This window comes from Montipora capricornis, unplaced genomic scaffold (genome assembly GCF_036669925.1).
Source record: "Montipora capricornis isolate CH-2021 unplaced genomic scaffold, ASM3666992v2 scaffold_7, whole genome shotgun sequence".
Lineage (NCBI taxonomy): Eukaryota > Metazoa > Cnidaria > Anthozoa > Scleractinia > Acroporidae > Montipora > Montipora capricornis.
The window spans coordinates 3,484-24,682 of record NW_027180263.1 but is presented as its reverse complement, the minus strand read 5'-3'; the positions used below and the strand labels follow the sequence as shown (position 1 = coordinate 24,682).

Below are 21,199 nucleotides of genomic sequence, written 5' to 3'. Positions count from 1 at the left end.
TCTTTTGTCGTGCAGTTTTCCCTCATCCTTTTCCTGGGCTTGGGACCAGCAAGACTGGTTATTAACTAACCAGCTCGGCGGATTTAAAAACTGGTGCCAAATTATTGCCTTTTTGAATAGCTCTGAGCAAAACAGCTCTTGTTTCACCTGTGAAACCTTTTCTTGTTCTGCACACAGGAATTTTTTTTCTGATATATTTTGAAAGATTACCTCTTTCAATACATCTGAGCAAATCAGCTCTTTTTTCACCTATCAAACTCGTTTGAGTCTCCAGATAGGAATTTTTGGTACCAGCAAATCTACTGGTACTACACCGACCAAATTTGTGGCCGGAATTTCTGATATTTGTCTATCTGTGAAGTCATTGCAAGTATCTGCAGTTTTTTCACTTTAACTATTGATGAGTTTAATGAATTCTATTCTTATTTTTGAGGCACCTCAAGACTACCAATTGAAAGCAGTCCAGATGTAAAACCTTCAAAGTACGGATTAAAACCCGTCAATGCTTAGACGGCCAGTGCAGCAATTGCATGCTCGGCATCTCTGAGTGTCGGAGGGCATGATTGAAGGGCCAGTTTCATTCGTTGCAACTGATCATCAGAGAAGATCTTGTTCCAGTAGCGAGGGTCTTCAGTGTAGCAAACCATCAATTCCTCGTTTGCCCTTATGTATCTGTTGGATTTAATCCAAACTTCCCCATTTCGTTTCGCAAACTTACAGTTCACACGATCAGCTATAATCTTGGCAAACTTAGATCTCACCAAGGCTAATGGGAACGCACCGTCATTACAAATACGACCAAGTCCTGTCTCAAATTCGTTTTCTGCGCCGTCTACGTCAACAGTGGCACCTTCTCCCTGGACAGTGATGAGATATTCACCTTGTCTGTGCGGATGGAAACGACGCACTGGCGCTGTGGGTGCGTAAGCACAGACAAACGTGTCTGGTTGAATTGGCTTTACTGTAAACAAGCCATCACCGGTTGATTGACCACCTATTCCAATGCATCTACTACGCCTTACTTGCAAATGACCTTCTGCCGTATGCACAGGAGTGTAATGGCTCCTTGTACAGTTTTTGTCAATGTCAATGAAGAATCCATACACCGGACTTCTGGCACTGCGATATTGGGCAACATGATCTCTTGCCTTCGATCTCGTGAAAGAAAATACTTTCTGCTTCATTGCTCGCTCGTGCCACGGAAGGAGACCACTGATTGTGCCATCTTGGCTCATATACAAGTCTGGGTATCCTTTATTCCGCAAACGGTCAACATTCACCGCGGCAAATGGCGACAAAATCACATCGTCAGATGTGTCAACCTCAATTCCAATCACGTGATTCCTAGTCAAACCACAGTACAAAGGACCAATCTGATTTTCTCTTGCTACGCGTTGAAGTTTAAGCATTCCTTTGTCCTGGCAAAATCGTGTGAAGACGTGGGAATTTCCACTTAAAACTAGCAAGGCATTTAAACTGAGGTAAAAGGGACTAGCTACAGTTGCCAGTCTGGGATCAAAAGGAGACATCAAGACTGCCTTTTCATGTGCATCAAGGCCATCACATTTCTGGATTATAGCATCAAGAATGCGTAACTCGTGCTGTGAAGGACTCGTCAGAAATTTAAACCAAAATTCTTTCAAGGGCCTTCCGTAGTGATCTTTTGGCTCAAGTTTCCCAATTCGGGGAAGCTCATAGTGGAAATGCGCGCTGCCCTTACGAACGAAAAGATCTAGAAAGAACTGCATACCTAGCAGAGACGAATGCCCTTTAAACTGGTGGAGAACCTGGTTCGTCGCTTCGTCTCTTACGTAATGAACAGCAAACAGTTCCGGCGCATCAATTCGGTTTAATCTGGTGTACGTTGCGTTTTCGAGGGGTCTATCAGAAGAAGGATTCACTCCCAAAATAATGCCATCACCATCATTTACCACAACAGACTCGATGTTTATGGGCGCAGACAAAAGGAGATTTCTTCCAGCTGGAACAGAGTTCTCATACGCGCTTTGATCGAGAAATGTGTTGTGTAACTTGTCACTAACATTGCATTCATGGTGAATCTTATCTGGGACATTATCTAACGCATTCCTTACATCCTTGTTGGCAAGATGACTCACAGGTTCATTCGAAAACGCCAGAATTGGAAAACGGGCGAGATTACGATGAACAAGCATAGCCTCCTGCATGGAAGTCGACGATATCCCAACATTAACTTCTTCGTCTAAAATCTCGGTTAATCTTGGCCTTTTACTTTGTGGGTTTTCGTCATCGTCATCTTCTTCTGGCAAGCTTGGGAATGTCTTCAGTGCTTCACAGAGCACTTTCCCCACTTCTGCGGTTTGTTGTAAAGACAGCTGAAATTTTTGCTGTATAGCGAACCGCAACTTTTGGATAACCTATTTCAAGATAAATAACATGTTTTTAAGGGAGATGACTGGATAGGTATTCCAGAGAGAATGTATGCTAAATTTTGAGGGATAATAACTGAACTTAGAACTGCCATCATAAATTGAATTATATTAATATTTTTAACGCGAAATAATAACCATAGCAATGCAATGACGTAAATGTATACACATTTCAAATGCTCATACCTCTGGCTCAGCTATTTCCGCATTGTCCTCTTCATCAATTTCTCGGACATATCGCGATAGCTGAGCAGCCTCGTCATCTGAAAACCTTATGACACCATCAGGACACATTCCAGCATTAAAACTGCAGCCATTGAAATATTGTAACATAAACCTGGCTTTTTCAAGATTGTTTTGGTAAGCGCGGAGATTCTGTACCAGGTATCTCAGGTGTCTATTTGGTGGGTTGTTTCCCCGAGCTTGGTCATCACGAACTTGACTTTCCTGAGAAGCAGGTAGTGGTCCGTCGTTCAAGTCATTGGCCCTTGGCCTATTCCTGCCCCTCAACTTGCTCTGAACGCGCCGGGTACGCCGTTGAACAACCCTTCTCCTGAGTTGATTCTGACCACTCGTGGATGCTTCTTGACTAATTTCTGCATCATAAGCAGGACCGTGATTAGCCTGATCTTCTCCCACACGGTCAGCCTCAGGGATTAAATGATCATCTTCATGACTCGATTGACCATGTTCATAAGCAGGACCGTGATTGGCCTGATCTTCTCCCATACGGTCAGCCTCAGGGATTAAATGATCATCTTCATGACTCGATTGACCATGTTCACTACCTACATTGACAGAGACGCATCCATTAAGACAGAAAAAAAAAAGATCAATGTACTATCAAGGTTTCTTATTCTTAGTTTATATTTAACACCTCCAAGCCTCTTCTCGGGGGCACTTAAACTAGTTAGGCCTGGCCACAAATATCACGATGTTTTTTACTTTACAAGCTCTCGAGATATTAGATAATCGCGAGATAATTTCCCCTTTCTTGTTCATCCGAGCCAGCAACCGAACTACCCAGCGCCCAAATTGACCAGCGGAATTACTTTTCAATAATGTATCCCACACTTACGATAGATGCCAGTTTCAAAATGGAGGATAGAGCGACTTTCATATGACCTTGAAAAATAACGAAAAACAGAACGTAAACAAAAATGCAAAGCATTTCATTGGCTCATCGAACAAAAACAAACGAGCGCGAATTTTCATTGGCTGAGCGAACGCGGATGCAAACAACGTCATTTCTCCATGGAACTTTCTGGAAGGTTAGGCTTTGACGTCATTCGAAATGCAGTAATGTGATTGGCCAATCGAACTGTTTACTGCCCATATTAGGAGTTTCCTTGGCGGGAATAAGGAGAAGCTTTGTTTTAATCTTGCCAAACATTGGTTCGTGAAACAAATAGCGAACACTTTGTCAAGGTCATACGACAGTCGCACTATGGATAATGAGACCCTAGAAAACCGTCAACTCAACAAGAGATATTGGGAAATATATAGGGCAGTCCGTGAGATATTACTAAGGGCATTTTACGAGATACTAAAAGCTTTTGCCCACAATTTGCGGAAACATATTTGGGCGGTTTTTTGCGAAAGTTGTGAACAGGACTAAGACCAGTTCGCCAGTGACCTTGTTCCTCGCGAAACTTAAATAACATTTTACCAAGCTCGTATTCTATTCTGTTTTGACTACTGTAGTGAATTGTGGGACAATCACAGATCTATTTTTCTCAAGCAACATATTTGTCCAAAGACCTCTAACTGAGACTGCCAAGAAAGGCAATTAGTTAGTGTGGTGAGGTACTTGTCTAAGAAGTCAGTATTTCTTTCGTTTAAATAAAGTTTGGAAAAGCCAATACAATAATGCTTTTCATACTTGCTTTGTGTGGTTACACCCTTTTATTTATAAAACCGTTGAAGCGAAACTTTAGATTGAAAGTTCACTTTTGCAGTTGCTTTGAAAGGAGGAAAAATTGGCCATTCTCTACTTTATCATTCCTCATAATACACTTAATGTTTGTTTGGCCCCCAAATTTTGCATAAAGAATTGTTTTGAAATACACGAACGAGCAATTGTTAATAAGACCAGTCAATTTGGTTTTCCACATCAGAGTTGTTCTATAAAACTGCGGTCAAATTAGTTGTAGTTACAATTCTCTTTTCAATTCTCTTTTGATGATACGTCGATGTCCAGGAAACCAACACTTTAGCATACCAACGAACGATCTTGAAAGAACAATTTAAATTCGAACGTAAACCCAAAGTCGGGGAGATTTCATTTGTGCTTCTACAGTAACATCAAGTCAATACTAAGATATGACCATACCTTGCATTACTCCAGAGGTGGCAGGCAAGCTGTTTACAGGCGAGGAAGTATTTGAACTTCTTTCCTCTTGTGGTGTAATTCCTGCACTAACAGCAATTTCCCGAATAGTCATCGTGCAGTTTTCAACAACCGTTTGAATATTCGGTGGTAAATTCGACAATGAAGATAATACGTCTTCATTGCTCATAAGTTGAAGGATTAATCGCTTTGGAATATTAACGTAATCCTCCATTGCACCGATATTTGCAAAACGTCCGTTAAATACGTCGGTTGGAAATCTCTCGGAAAAGACTGGTAATTAAATATGAATGGCGGGAAGTTGTGCGTTCGACTGGGACTTCCGGATCTAGATCTTCGGATTTCCAATCGAACGCAAAATCTGAAATCGGATTTTGTCGTAGATTTCACCATTTGGAAATTTATGTTAGGAAGGGTTTTAATGAGTGAAAACCGCCACAACTTTTGCTTTCGAATGGAAATACGAGGACCCAAATTCAGGATTTCCCAATCAAACGCACCCTTATTGGGTAACATTAACATCTAAAAAGAAAAGAAGTTATAAAGTCATGCGATAACAGCTTTGTAACGAATATCTAAGACTTTTAAAACTCTCCATTACAAGGACTTTCATGTACCATAACGTGTACACTGAACAGAAAGTGTCGTATTTGAGTATGTCTCTGAGAAATTAAAAACACCAATGCATTGAGGTAGGCGGGCTTGGTACCTTTGAAAAACAGTAATCGCTGCGTTTCTTCTTTTCCCGCCAAACAGGGCGGTTATATGAAAGTATGAAGTTATGCAATAATGAATAAATAAAGTGTGACACAGTGTCGGTGTGTGTGATCTCGCAGCTCGCAAAGCATTTTTCTCGCACCAGTAAATCATTTCTTCCATATCATCATTGAGGACGCCAACAGATCACTCGCTTGGGTATTTTTTTTGTTGAAATCACCTTTTCCGCAATGGAACACCAAATGCCTTGCTCCTCCAGTGCTGCAGATAACTCGTCAGTTCATCTAATCGAAATCGTGGACGATTTCCCGGTATTACCCGTCCCGCCCGAACAAGAAAACTTGGAAGAACCACTCGTTGACTGCTATACTTCGAAGGAACAAGAAGCGACCAACGTGAGCCTAACCCGATCCGAAGATGAACACGACGTCAGTGAGGGTGAAATTCACGCGGAATCTACCCCGAATTCAGCACCAGGAGGGAACAAGCGCAAAACCCCTTATTCCGTCAAATTCGATGAGCTACCCGAGACAGTCCGAAAATTCTTGGCTTCCGTAAAGAAATTCTTTACCCAGACAGTTAACTTTGAAAGAGAGAAAGCACCGGTGGCCCTTTCCACTTACGACAAGGCTCAAGAGAGAATGCTTTGTAAGTATCTTTGGTTTTTTTTGGCTTTAATTTCCACGTTTACATTAAGTGATGACCGATATTTGGGTGACGCTACAAGTCTAGTTAACAACCACTCTTTTTTTATTCTTTGCAGGCTTTCTGGGTTACGTTAAAAATACGTTAGGACGTGATGCAGAAATTTTACCAGAGTGCTTTTTGAGAACTCCCTTGATCGAAGGTTACGTTGAATTTCTAAAGGTGAGAGAGATTCTTTACATGCTTTCGTAAATTAAGTTTTGACACCTTTGTGGAAACGCCTAAGTGAACCACCCAACACTCACGGCCGGGGACTGAAAACCACATCAATGGCCACCATTTTGTTTAATTAGAGCGTTGTAGAAAAAGGCTCCAAATTAACGAAAACATCCAATTGCAATTTTTATCAATTAAGATCACAAAATTTACTCCCACTTTAACTGAAATCGCAAAAATCGTCGCGCCTGCATTGTGTTGCCAGCGGTTTAGTAAAAAATGCGAGCCCGTAATACTTGTGTGTAAAGAAACTGCTGAAAATGGCGAACATTGGAGGGACTGAGGAGTTACTCGCTACACAAGTAACCATCACAGATAAATTGCGCTACAATTGTGACCCATAACTTTTGCATCGGAGGTATTGTTTTAAAGTAATTTCTCGCCATAAATCAATGGACTTTTTACATCAGGTCGTGTGTCAACTTGTTTTGATTACACAGGGGCTCACCCTCGGGGTAAAAACCTGTGAAACTCACAAAGGATGGAACCCTTAGGAAAACAAAAGAGCAGAAAACATCAAACAATAACCTAATCCTACCACGAGCTAACAAAACCCAAAAAAGTTTCTCAGGTTTTAACACAGAGGTAATCCCCATTGCTGACAGGTATGATTAAAATATTCTTGGCCATTCACAACCAAATCAGGTCCAAGACTTATCAAAGAAAGAATAATAGTATGGTCAACAATGTGTTATCTTTTTACCAATCTGCTGTTGAAACTTGCTTTATGCTGATAATAATCTGAAATCTCTTTTCAATGCTGCCTTTATCAAATTAAAGATAAATTATAAATAGCTAGCTGTTAAAAAGTCAACTTTGCATGGTAAGAAGTCAATAATAATATTGTTTTTGATAAAAAAAAACTTGAACGGGCGTTCTCTGGTTAAAACACATAAACAATTGCTGCAAACTTTCGACCACTAGAGCTGAGGTCTTCAACGGGCAAAATGATGAATGACATGAAAATTTGGAGAAAATATAAAAATAAAATTCATAACAATAATTGTTATCATTTTTATCTCACTATATATTCTCCCAATTTTCACTTCATTCATCATTTTGCCCGTTGAAGACCTCAGCTCTAGTGGTTGAAAGCTTGAAGTAAAAATTTGGAGAATATATAAAAATGAAAATGATAACAATGATTGTTATCATTTTTAACTCACTATATGTTCTCCCAATTTTCACTTCATTCATCATTTTGCCCGTTGAAGACCTCAGCTCTAGTGGTGGAAAGCTTGCAGCAATGTTTTTTTTTTTTTTATCTATAGAATGCTTATTCAAGTTTTTTATAATTACTCATCTGGCTGAGTTCCTTCAATTTTTTCAGTATTGTTTTTATTATTAGTAATATGACTTCATACTTTTTCTGAAAGAAAGAAATTACCAACAAATTGGAAAATTTTTGTATCACTGATTTATTGCTTGGTTGGTGAAATTTTGACTTTCAAGCTTGATCACTTTCACCCAGAGGCTCTTGCCTTTGATGAATTTCTGCTACATGTCAGTGATAAATATTCTGATAATATAACTTTTTACCTATCTGCTGATGGTAAAAAATTGCCTTACCAACAGAGTTTAAAGGGTTCCATCCTCCGTGAGTTGAATGTATACACTAGCTGTCCCTGTGTAATCAAAACAAGTTGGCACACGACCTGATGTAAAAAAGTCCATTGATTTATGGCGAGAAATTACTTTAAAACAATTCCTCAGATGCAAAGGTTATGGGTCACAATTGTAGCGCAATTTATCTGTGATGCTTACTTGTGTAGCGAGTAACTACTCAGTCCCTCCAATATTTGCCATTTTGAGCAGTACACACAAGTATTACAGGCTCACATTTAGTTGTAGAACTAATAGACACTTGAATAAAGTTCCTTTGCTTTTCTTTCATTTACACTTCTCTATTTACTTATTGATTTTTGGCTGTTTTGAGCCTCAATTAACCTGTTCTGTTTCCTTGCAGGAAGAACGAAATTGCAGTTCAGCCACGGTGTCAAATCACCTTAGCTCGCTGCTGTACCCAATAAAATTTGTGAACAAAGAGGATGCTCCTGACTTCAAAGGGGTGCCGATTATCCGCCAACTCAGAACGCAAGCCAGAATTCTCCAAAAAGCAGGTGATTTGGAAAGGCCAACCACGATGGAAGATCTTTCTGCCCAAAATCGCTGGATCCCTTGGTTAGTCTTAGCATGAAATCTGCTTTTTGCTCACTCTGTGACGGCATAGACTAAAATTAGTATTCAGTATATTGCATAACTAGCTGTACACTACAGATTGTTAAGATTCAAACAATTGTGTTAGTTCCCAGTCACACTAATTTGAGGGAAGCTTAGAGCTTCAGGAGAAATTGGCACTTAAAGTAAATTGATTAACCATTGTTTGCAAGATACATCTCTCTTGGCTGCAGTAGTTTTGACCTGAATCATTCACTTTCCCTTTGTTCTGGACAGCCCAACCTGTGTGAACCTTATTCATTTTTTTGTTTTTTGGCTTTTGTCTTTAAAAAAAGGGAGGAAGTGGTTTCCGCCGTTAGCAAGCAAAGAGAAAAGTTTGAATTGACAGGCCCGATGAAGTTCAAAGCCAAAGAATTTTGTGACCTAATAATGCTATCCTTGTACGTGTTTATTCCCCCGGCACGGGGATTGGAAATAAGGACCCTGGAAGTCCTGTCAGGGGAACAGGCTAGTAACTTTGACCCAAAGAGCTCCACTGGGAAGAATTATTTGATTGTCAAGGATAGTGGGGACATTGTCCTCCACTTTAATAACTACAAGACAAGGAAGTTTTCTGGACGAGACGAGCTGGCTCTACAGGTTAGACAATCTTCTCTTTGGTTCCAATAAATTAAGTAAGTAAATAAAGAAATCAATCAATAATAAATAAATAACTTGATTTACCAAGGGTGACACATTATAGTTGAGAACTGGTAAACTTGTGGCCCTCCCCTAAAATATATAAAACTACATGTAAGTTACAAATATTAAAAAGGGTAAAATGTAATATTCAAAGAGTGAAAATTTTATGAAATGGGAAAGCTATCAAAGCCAGCATAACCTTTCTTTATAAGATTACAATAATTCTGTTTGAAGGCAATAATACTGGTGCTAGATCTTGTATTAATAGGTAGAGAGTTCCAAAGTTTTGTGGCTGTAGCAAGAAAGGTTTTTTCCACCTTCTGTGTCACATTTACATCTAGCGCAGGGTAAAGTTGTATCATCATAGCGTGAGGTTCTGGTTGACATGTCGCTGATATGCACTAATTATTTTATTTGTCAGGTACTCTGGGCAAGATCCATTTCAGCATAATTTTGTAGAATAAGCATAATTTATTTACATCAATCTCATCACAAAAGGGTAGCCTGTTTTGGGACAATTTGCCACACTCATGGTGATCTGAGATAATTGACCTGAAATTTCTACTGATTGACATGGATGAAGCGCTCCATCCATAAACATTTGTTGAAATCCATCGATGTTGATTCTGTTCTCAAACTGGCTAGCTGGCAATTTATGCCAATCTCAAATTGTTAGAAATTTGTACAATGTGTGTTCAGCAATCAAAAGTGTTGACTTACCGTTTAGTTTGATGATTGACCAAACATTCAGGTAAATGCCACTAATCTTTTTCAGCCACAGGACGAGCTATGTCGACTGCTTCTGTCATACATAAAAGATTATCGGCCGCATATGGTGACCGATTCCAGTGGTAGATACCTCCTGCTGGTAAGGCTTTAATCTGGTGTTACTAACTTACCAAATGATACTCTCACATCTTGTGTAATTGAAATTTCAATTTCTGGACTTTTGGGGTGAGGAAAGTGCCTTAAATACCCCTACTTTGGCCCAGCCAAGGATGCACCCTAATTCTAACACTAACCCTTTCATAATTTTTCAATTCCACAAAAACCCTTGTCTTTTTTTAATCCTTACAACATACGTAATCAGGAAAACACATCTAGAGTAAGGAGGGAGATGTTCCTGGCTAGGAAAGACCTCCAACTTTTGACTGGCCCTTGTTTACCAGTAACCCTTACCAAATCCCAAGAAGCAATCAGTAGAGCTAGCAGGCTGAAGTCTGGCGAGTGCCTCCCACCCGAGAGGCAGAGAGTGGGGACATTCCCAGGGGGAGAAACACACTTCTCAGAAGCATGTAGCCACCTCGTTGTGGAAACTACTGGTTTTAGTAGCTTCCATCAGCGTGGAGGGGAGCTGTGGCTCCCCCCCAAGCGGTGGATCTACATGCCCCTTGGGAGAGCATGCTTTTCCCCAGGGAATCCCACGAAACCCTGTCTCCCAGGCAGAGGCACTCTCCTGACTATCACCCACACTGGCCACTGACTGATCCTTCAAGGGACTCAGCAGTTCTGGCAAGAACAGGCGAGTCAAGAGGAGGTCCCCCAGGCTCAGAACATCCACCCTGCCAGGTCACTGATCTCTCCCTGCGGGATTTAGTATCAGTTTTTACCCAGACGAGCGAAGTCCATGGAAACAGCAGGGCGTCCCATGAAACTTAAACACATAGCACCTTCTAACACTTGTGGGACTTGAAGGACGTATACGCATGCGTACTACCATAAATATCCTTCTCTTTGTGTTAAAAGGTCGAGAAAAAGCGTCAAAGATTAGGAAAGTGATCAGGCAAGTAGCTGGCACATTAAGGAATGTAAACACGTGTCCAGATCCACTCCCAGTCTACTGGCAGTGTACATAGTGACGTCATGTCTAGAAAGAACTGTCCATTTGACTTCAATCTTGGAAGAAAATGGACCTTGTAAGACTGCAATTTCACCCGCTTTGCAGCAGCTCAGATTGAGAGATAGGGATGCGCCTCTGGTATCATCCAGGTGCCCTTAATCCATCGTTATCGCATACCAAATTTCAGATTCGTAGCTCTTAATCTCACTGAGATATGATGGCTTGATCATTGCATGAGAATTTGTATGACCGATACTTCAACGGCTGTGTACTAGTGCAATTAAAGAGATAAGGACGCGCATCGTGCATGGTTCACATGCCCTGCTACAAACGTTATTGCATACCAAAGCTCACATTCGTAGCTCTTACTCTCACGGAGATATGATCGCTTGATATTTGGACCAAACTTTGTATGACCGATACTTGAACGGCTGCCTAGTAGTGTCATTTAAGAGATAAGGACGCGAATTGTGCATGGCTCACATGCCCTGCTATGAACGTTATCGCATGCCAAATCTCAGATCCGTAGCTCTTTATCTCATGGAGAAACGACCGCTTGATATTTGGACCAAACTTTGTATGACCGATACTTCATCGGCTGCACAGTAGTCCAGTTTAATAGATACGCATGCGAATTGTGCATCCTTAAACTGCCCTACTACAAGCGTCATCGCATACTAAATCTTAGATCTCTAAGTATTCATCTGACTGAGATACAGCCGGTTCATATTGGCATAAGTTCACTGGCTGCACAGGACGCAGGCATTTGAGGAAACGGACGCGCTTGGCTATCGCTCAAGAGCACCGATAGAGACGTCATCGCCTGCCAAATCTCAGATCCGTAGCTCTCAATCTCACAGAGATACGGCCGCTTGAACTTGGCACCGAGCCAGGTATGACCCATCTTTCACCGGCTCCAAACAAAGCCGCCATTCAACGACACGGACGCGCTTGCGCATGGCCCACGTGCCCCGACCGAGACCTGATCGCCTGCCAAATATCAGCTGCTCAGCCCTTCACATCGCCGAGATACCACACTCTTTCCTCGGCACATCTTCACCCTCTCTCTCTTGGCCTTCTTCTCACCCTTGACTTTACTGTTGCATTGTGGGTAATCCTTTCCCGCCTTCGAAAGGGATCCCCGCCAATTTTTCAACAACAGTTATAGTAAAGTCTCGCTTGGGGCAAGCACTTTCAATCCAAACCTAGCACAACACAAGGCAAATGGGCCCTGACTCACACTCATGTGCTTTCTTTCTTCCGCTTTTGACCGTTCGAGCCGCCAGACCCCAAAGGAAACTTCACTATAACTTCACTCCGTCTGGCTCAAAAGGACGGCAAATTCAAGCTCTGCCGACCTCGTCACAACCCTTACTTCTTCAAGGGATGCAGGTGACTTGCGGGCTTCCAGACTTAATGATGTCTTTCCACCACCAGACGGAGAAAAAAACATCGACTTCCTTCGTCAACAACTATCGATCGATCGAACGTCACGGCCACAGATCGAGTACGCCTGGGCCAGCAACCTCACCTTGCAAGTCGTTCTGGGATTACAACGCAGTTTGAAAAGTTGTTTATCACAGCACATTATATTCTGGCTGCATTTTAAACCTTTCACGTTGCAAACTTATCCCGTTATGGCTCTACAAAACAAAGGATTTTTTTATGGATTGGAATGGACTATTGCATAACCACGAAACCTTCGTTCACCCTTGTGTTTTCCTGCAACGCGGACTCGCCAAAACGGTAAGAGCATTTCAATTTGTACTTCATCACGTCTGCTCTTGCTTTATGGCCCTTTGCTCTGCTGGTTTGCCCAGCAACAGTCTCATTGTGGGCAACCAAAGTGAACGAAACTGTGTTCCCATCGATGGAACAACTAAACATGTTGCCTTCCTCGCTGCTTTATTACAACACCACACATCAACAAATGCAAATACCATTGCTTGCCCTTTTGAAGGCATTTTATTACTGTGCTTATTACGTTTATTTACAATGCTCTTTAAGCGTTATTCTTCCATCTGTCTAAGAGCTACTTGAAGTGATTTTATGTTTGATAACGTAACTAGACTTTAATGGCATTCAACCTTGACACGCAAAGTTAGTTCATGTTGTTTCATGTTCATGACATATAGACAGTCATATTCTTTATTGTTTGCTACAAATCAAACACTGTTGTGCCACTTTTCCACTCATGGACGGTTGGGGGGGATTTCACCTAGTTTCCACCCTAAACTATTTTCATCCATTTCTGTGATCCCTCCCAGCCACCTGTGGAGTTAATTTTGTACTTGGCCAGTGATTTTTTTTTCTTCTACAATGTTGCAATGACCATGTTCAGTACTTTCATGTTTGGGTTTTATTAATTTTCACTCTTTGGCTGAATTTGGCACTGGATAAGTAGGTCTCTAAACTACACATAACACCTCTGGAGCAAGTCTTCAGGAATATTGTGTCAGGGTCTTAATAAACAGTGAATTGCCTTCATTTTCCAGCCTTTAAAATGCCCTGAAAGGTAAAATTAAAAGGGTTTCAATTCAATGCAATGAAAATATCAAAGGGTTATTGAAAAGGTTGTAAAATATCAAAGGGTTATTGAAAGGGTTGTAAAATATGAAAGGGTTAGTAAAAGGGTTAGTCAAAGGGTTAGTGATTCCTTAAAATAACCCTTCTTCTAACCCTTTCACTAACCCTTTTACTAACCCTTGTGTTTTTCAAGGGTTAGTTAAAGGGTTAGAAGAAGGGTTATTTTAAGGATTCACTAACCCTTTTACTAACCCTTGAAAAACACAAGGGTTAGTGAAAGGGTTAGTGATTCTTTAAAATAACCCTTCTTCTAACCCTTCCACTAACCCTTTTACTCACCCTTGAAAAATACCACCCTTGTCCTAACCCTAGTCATCACCCTAATTCTAACACTAACCCTTTCATAATTTTTCAATTCCACAAAAACCCTTGTCTTTTTTTAATCCTTACAACATACGTAATCAGGAAAACACATCTAGAGTAAGGAGGGAGATGTTCCTGGCTAGGAAAGACCTCCAACTTTTGACTGGCCCTTGTTTACCAGTAACCCTTACCAAATCCCAAGAAGCAATCAGTAGAGCTAGCAGGCTGAAGTCTGGCGAGTGCCTCCCACCCGAGAGGCAGAGAGTGGGGACATTCCCAGGGGGAGAAACACACTTCTCAGAAGCATGTAGCCACCTCGTTGTGGAAACTACTGGTTTTAGTAGCTTCCATCAGCGTGGAGGGGAGCTGTGGCTCCCCCCAAGCGGTGGATCTACATGCCCCTTGGGAGAGCATGCTTTTCCCCAGGGAATCCCACGAAACCCTGTCTCCCAGGCAGAGGCACTCTCCTGACTATCACCCACACTGGCCACTGACTGATCCTTCAAGGGACTCAGCAGTTCTGGCAAGAACAGGCGAGTCAAGAGGAGGTCCCCCAGGCTCAGAACATCCACCCTGCCAGGTCACTGATCTCTCCCTGCGGGATTTAGTATCAGTTTTTACCCAGACGAGCGAAGTCCATGGAAACAGCAGGGCGTCCCATGAAACTTAAACACATAGCACCTTCTAACACTTGTGGGACTTGAAGGACGTATACGCATGCGTACTACCATAAATATCCTTCTCTTTGTGTTAAAAGGTCGAGAAAAAGCGTCAAAGATTAGGAAAGTGATCAGGCAAGTAGCTGGCACATTAAGGAATGTAAACACGTGTCCAGATCCACTCCCAGTCTACTGGCAGTGTACATAGTGACGTCATGTCTAGAAAGAACTGTCCATTTGACTTCAATCTTGGAAGAAAATGGACCTTGTAAGACTGCAATTTCACCCGCTTTGCAGCAGCTCAGATTGAGAGATAGGGATGCGCCTCTGGTATCATCCAGGTGCCCTTAATCCATCGTTATCGCATACCAAATTTCAGATTCGTAGCTCTTAATCTCACTGAGATATGATGGCTTGATCATTGCATGAGAATTTGTATGACCGATACTTCAACGGCTGTGTACTAGTGCAATTAAAGAGATAAGGACGCGCATCGTGCATGGTTCACATGCCCTGCTACAAACGTTATTGCATACCAAAGCTCACATTCGTAGCTCTTACTCTCACGGAGATATGATCGCTTGATATTTGGACCAAACTTTGTATGACCGATACTTGAACGGCTGCCTAGTAGTGTCATTTAAGAGATAAGGACGCGAATTGTGCATGGCTCACATGCCCTGCTATGAACGTTATCGCATGCCAAATCTCAGATCCGTAGCTCTTTATCTCATGGAGAAACGACCGCTTGATATTTGGACCAAACTTTGTATGACCGATACTTCATCGGCTGCACAGTAGTCCAGTTTAATAGATACGCATGCGAATTGTGCATCCTTAAACTGCCCTACTACAAGCGTCATCGCATACTAAATCTTAGATCTCTAAGTATTCATCTGACTGAGATACAGCCGGTTCATATTGGCATAAGTTCACTGGCTGCACAGGACGCAGGCATTTGAGGAAACGGACGCGCTTGGCTATCGCTCAAGAGCACCGATAGAGACGTCATCGCCTGCCAAATCTCAGATCCGTAGCTCTCAATCTCACAGAGATACGGCCGCTTGAACTTGGCACCGAGCCAGGTATGACCCATCTTTCACCGGCTCCAAACAAAGCCGCCATTCAACGACACGGACGCGCTTGCGCATGGCCCACGTGCCCCGACCGAGACCTGATCGCCTGCCAAATATCAGCTGCTCAGCCCTTCACATCGCCGAGATACCACACTCTTTCCTCGGCACATCTTCACCCTCTCTCTCTTGGCCTTCTTCTCACCCTTGACTTTACTGTTGCATTGTGGGTAATCCTTTCCCGCCTTCGAAAGGGATCCCCGCCAATTTTTCAACAACAGTTATAGTAAAGTCTCGCTTGGGGCAAGCACTTTCAATCCAAACCTAGCACAACACAAGGCAAATGGGCCCTGACTCACACTCATGTGCTTTCTTTCTTCCGCTTTTGACCGTTCGAGCCGCCAGACCCCAAAGGAAACTTCACTATAACTTCACTCCGTCTGGCTCAAAAGGACGGCAAATTCAAGCTCTGCCGACCTCGTCACAACCCTTACTTCTTCAAGGGATGCAGGTGACTTGCGGGCTTCCAGACTTAATGATGTCTTTCCACCACCAGACGGAGAAAAAAACATCGACTTCCTTCGTCAACAACTATCGATCGATCGAACGTCACGGCCACAGATCGAGTACGCCTGGGCCAGCAACCTCACCTTGCAAGTCGTTCTGGGATTACAACGCAGTTTGAAAAGTTGTTTATCACAGCACATTATATTCTGGCTGCATTTTAAACCTTTCACGTTGCAAACTTATCCCGTTATGGCTCTACAAAACAAAGGATTTTTTTATGGATTGGAATGGACTATTGCATAACCACGAAACCTTCGTTCACCCTTGTGTTTTCCTGCAACGCGGACTCGCCAAAACGGTAAGAGCATTTCAATTTGTACTTCATCACGTCTGCTCTTGCTTTATGGCCCTTTGCTCTGCTGGTTTGCCCAGCAACAGTCTCATTGTGGGCAACCAAAGTGAACGAAACTGTGTTCCCATCGATGGAACAACTAAACATGTTGCCTTCCTCGCTGCTTTATTACAACACCACACATCAACAAATGCAAATACCATTGCTTGCCCTTTTGAAGGCATTTTATTACTGTGCTTATTACGTTTATTTACAATGCTCTTTAAGCGTTATTCTTCCATCTGTCTAAGAGCTACTTGAAGTGATTTTATGTTTGATAACGTAACTAGACTTTAATGGCATTCAACCTTGACATGCAAAGTTAGTTCATGTTGTTTCATGTTCATGACATATAGACAGTCATATTCTTTATTGTTTGCTACAAATCAAACACTGTTGTGCCACTTTTCAACTCATGGACGGTTGGGGGGGATTTCACCTAGTTTCCACCCTAAACTATTTTCATCCATTTCTGTGATCCCTCCCAGCCACCTGTGGAGTTAATTTGTACTTGGCCAGTGATTTTTTTTTCTTCTACAATGTTGCAATGACCATGTTCAGTACTTTCATGTTTGGGTTTTATTAATTTTCACTCTTTGGCTGAATTTGGCACTGGATAAGTAGGTCTCTAAACTACACATAACACCTCTGGAGCAAGTCTTCAGGAATATTGTGTCAGGGTCTTAATAAACAGTGAATTTTCTTCATTTTCCAGCCTTTAAAATGCCCTGAAAGGTAAAAATTAAAAGGGTTTCAATTCAATGCAATGAAAATATCAAAGGGTTATTGAAAAGGTTGTAAAATATCAAAGGGTTATTGAAAGGGTTGTAAAATATGAAAGGGTTAGTAAAAGGGTTAGTCAAAGGGTTAGTGATTCCTTAAAATAACCCTTCTTCTAACCCTTTCACTAACCCTTTTACTAACCCTTGTGTTTTTCAAGGGTTAGTTAAAGGGTTAGAAGAAGGGTTATTTTAAGGATTCACTAACCCTTTTACTAACCCTTGAAAAACACAAGGGTTAGTGAAAGGGTTAGTGATTCTTTAAAATAACCCTTCTTCTAACCCTTCCACTAACCCTTTTACTCACCCTTGAAAAATACCACCCTTGTCCTAACCCTAGTCATCACCCTAATTCTAACACTAACCCTTTCATAATTTTCAATTCCACAAAAACCCTTGTCGTTTTTTAATCCTTACAACATACGTAATCAGGAAAACACATCTAGAGTAAGGAGGGAGATGTTCCTGGCTAGGAAAGACCTCCAACTTTTGACTGGCCCTTGTTTACCAGTAACCCTTACCAAATCCCAAGAAGCAATCAGTAGAGCTAGCAGGCTGAAGTCTGGCGAGTGCCTCCCACCCGAGAGGCAGAGAGTGGGGACATTCCCAGGGGGAGAAACACACTTCTCAGAAGCATGTAGCCACCTCGTTGTGGAAACTACTGGTTTTAGTAGCTTCCATCAGCGTGGAGGGGAGCTGTGGCTCCCCCCAAGCGGTGGATCTACATGCCCCTTGGGAGAGCATGCTTTTCCCCAGGGAATCCCACGAAACCCTGTCTCCCAGGCAGAGGCACTCTCCTGACTATCACCCACACTGGCCACTGACTGATCCTTCAAGGGACTCAGCAGTTCTGGCAAGAACAGGCGAGTCAAGAGGAGGTCCCCCAGGCTCAGAACATCCACCCTGCCAGGTCACTGATCTCTCCCTGCGGGATTTAGTATCAGTTTTTACCCAGACGAGCGAAGTCCATGGAAACAGCAGGGCGTCCCATGAAACTTAAACACATAGCACCTTCTAACACTTGTGGGACTTGAAGGACGTATACGCATGCGTACTACCATAAATATCCTTCTCTTTGTGTTAAAAGGTCGAGAAAAAGCGTCAAAGATTAGGAAAGTGATCAGGCAAGTAGCTGGCACATTAAGGAATGTAAACACGTGTCCAGATCCACTCCCAGTCTACTGGCAGTGTACATAGTGACGTCATGTCTAGAAAGAACTGTCCATTTGACTTCAATCTTGGAAGAAAATGGACCTTGTAAGACTGCAATTTCACCCGCTTTGCAGCAGCTCAGATTGAGAGATAGGGATGCGCCTCTGGTATCATCCAGGTGCCCTTAATCCATCGTTATCGCATACCAAATTTCAGATTCGTAGCTCTTAATCTCACTGAGATATGATGGCTTGATCATTGCATGAGAATTTGTATGACCGATACTTCAACGGCTGTGTACTAGTGCAATTAAAGAGATAAGGACGCGCATCGTGCATGGTTCACATGCCCTGCTACAAACGTTATTGCATACCAAAGCTCACATTCGTAGCTCTTACTCTCACGGAGATATGATCGCTTGATATTTGGACCAAACTTTGTATGACCGATACTTGAACGGCTGCCTAGTAGTGTCATTTAAGAGATAAGGACGCGAATTGTGCATGGCTCACATGCCCTGCTATGAACGTTATCGCATGCCAAATCTCAGATCCGTAGCTCTTTATCTCATGGAGAAACGACCGCTTGATATTTGGACCAAACTTTGTATGACCGATACTTCATCGGCTGCACAGTAGTCCAGTTTAATAGATACGCATGCGAATTGTGCATCCTTAAACTGCCCTACTACAAGCGTCATCGCATACTAAATCTTAGATCTCTAAGTATTCATCTGACTGAGATACAGCCGGTTCATATTGGCATAAGTTCACTGGCTGCACAGGACGCAGGCATTTGAGGAAACGGACGCGCTTGGCTATCGCTCAAGAGCACCGATAGAGACGTCATCGCCTGCCAAATCTCAGATCCGTAGCTCTCAATCTCACAGAGATACGGCCGCTTGAACTTGGCACCGAGCCAGGTATGACCCATCTTTCACCGGCTCCAAACAAAGCCGCCATTCAACGACACGGACGCGCTTGCGCATGGCCCACGTGCCCCGACCGAGACCTGATCGCCTGCCAAATATCAGCTGCTCAGCCCTTCACATCGCCGAGATACCACACTCTTTCCTCGGCACATCTTCACCCTCTCTCTCTTGGCCTTCTTCTCACCCTTGACTTTACTGTTGCATTGTGGGTAATCCTTTCCCGCCTTCGAAAGGGATCCCCGCCAATTTTTCAACAACAGTTATAGTAAAGTCTCGCTTGGGGCAAGCACTTTCAATCCAAACCTAGCACAACACAAGGCAAATGGGCCCTGACTCACACTCATGTGCTTTCTTTCTTCCGCTTTTGACCGTTCGAGCCGCCAGACCCCAAAGGAAACTTCACTATAACTTCACTCCGTCTGGCTCAAAAGGACGGCAAATTCAAGCTCTGCCGACCTCGTCACAACCCTTACTTCTTCAAGGGATGCAGGTGACTTGCGGGCTTCCAGACTTAATGATGTCTTTCCACCACCAGACGGAGAAAAAAACATCGACTTCCTTCGTCAACAACTATCGATCGATCGAACGTCACGGCCACAGATCGAGTACGCCTGGGCCAGCAACCTCACCTTGCAAGTCGTTCTGGGATTACAACGCAGTTTGAAAAGTTGTTTATCACAGCACATTATATTCTGGCTGCATTTAAACCTTTCACGTTGCAAACTTATCCCGTTATGGCTCTACAAAACAAAGGATTTTTTTATGGATTGGAATGGACTATTGCATAACCACGAAACCTTCGTTCACCCTTGTGTTTTCCTGCAACGCGGACTCGCCAAAACGGTAAGAGCATTTCAATTTGTACTTCATCACGTCTGCTCTTGCTTTATGGCCCTTTGCTCTGCTGGTTTGCCCAGCAACAGTCTCATTGTGGGCAACCAAAGTGAACGAAACTGTGTTCCCATCGATGGAACAACTAAACATGTTGCCTTCCTCGCTGCTTTATTACAACACCACACATCAACAAATGCAAATACCATTGCTTGCCCTTTTGAAGGCATTTTATTACTGTGCTTATTACGTTTATTTACAATGCTCTTTAAGCGTTATTCTTCCATCTGTCTAAGAGCTACTTGAAGTGATTTTATGTTTGATAACGTAACTAGACTTAACTGGCATTCAACCTTGACACGCAAAGTTAGTTCATGTTGTTTCATGTTCATGACATATAGACAGTCATATTCTTTATTGTTTGCTACAAATCAAACACTGTTGTGCCACTTTTCCACTCATGGACGGTTGGGGGGGATTTCACCTAGTTTCCACCCTAAACTATTTTCATCCATTTCTGTGATCCCTCCCAGCCACCTGTGGAGTTAATTTTGTACTTGGCCAGTGATTTTTTTTCTTCTACAATGTTGCAATGACCATGTTCAGTACTTTCATGTTTGGGTTTTATTAATTTTCACTCTTTGGCTGAATTTGGCACTGGATAAGTAGGTCTCTAAACTACACATAACACCTCTGGAGCAAGTCTTCAGGAATATTGTGTCAGGGTCTTAATAAACAGTGAATTGCCTTCATTTTCCAGCCTTTAAAATGCCCTGAAAGGTAAAAATTAAAAGGGTTTCAATTCAATGCTTGTAAAAAATCAAAGGGTTATTGAAAAGGTTGTAAAATATCAAAGGGTTATTGAAAGGGTTGTAAAATATGAAAGGGTTAG

General features: G+C 42.4%; 2 protein-coding genes and 1 long non-coding RNA gene across 3 annotated transcripts; all 3 read left to right on the top strand.

Moving 5' to 3' along the window:
* The first annotated feature begins 2,390 nt into the window (after positions 1-2,390).
* On the top strand, positions 2,391-7,974 carry LOC138036928 (uncharacterized). The gene is made up of 2 exons (XM_068882958.1): positions 2,391-6,123; positions 6,239-7,974. The coding sequence occupies exons 1-2, from the start codon at positions 5,706-5,708 to the stop codon at positions 6,370-6,372; spliced, it is 552 nt and encodes a 183-aa protein (XP_068739059.1). The 5' UTR covers positions 2,391-5,705; the 3' UTR covers positions 6,373-7,974.
* Positions 7,975-8,110: 136 nt separating this feature from the next.
* On the top strand, positions 8,111-10,170 carry LOC138036927 (uncharacterized). Its single transcript, XM_068882957.1, has 3 exons — positions 8,111-8,577; positions 8,910-9,213; positions 10,031-10,170. Exons 1-3 carry the CDS (start codon positions 8,153-8,155, stop codon positions 10,133-10,135), a joined length of 834 nt encoding a protein of 277 aa, XP_068739058.1. The 5' UTR covers positions 8,111-8,152; the 3' UTR covers positions 10,136-10,170.
* A 137-nt stretch (positions 10,171-10,307) lies between these two features.
* Positions 10,308-20,148, top strand: LOC138036931 (uncharacterized). Its single transcript, XR_011130060.1, has 3 exons — positions 10,308-12,841; positions 14,742-16,581; positions 18,481-20,148. It is a non-coding gene; the product is annotated as an uncharacterized lncRNA (long non-coding RNA).
* Positions 20,149-21,199: the final 1,051 nt, after the last annotated feature.

Bases quoted from the DNA above. Each gene is read 5' to 3' on its own strand.
- LOC138036928 (XM_068882958.1), top strand. From the start codon at position 5,706: ATGGAACACCAAATGCCTTGCTCCTCCAGTGCTGCAGATAACTCGTCA. The intron at 6,124-6,238 runs GTAAGTATCTTT...TATTCTTTGCAG, and splicing joins GGCTCAAGAGAGAATGCTTT to GCTTTCTGGGTTACGTTAAA.
- LOC138036927 (XM_068882957.1), top strand. From the start codon at position 8,153: ATGCTTACTTGTGTAGCGAGTAACTACTCAGTCCCTCCAATATTTGCC. The intron at 8,578-8,909 runs GTTAGTCTTAGC...CTTTAAAAAAAG, and splicing joins CAAAATCGCTGGATCCCTTG to GGAGGAAGTGGTTTCCGCCG. The intron at 9,214-10,030 runs GTTAGACAATCT...AATCTTTTTCAG, and splicing joins GAGACGAGCTGGCTCTACAG to CCACAGGACGAGCTATGTCG.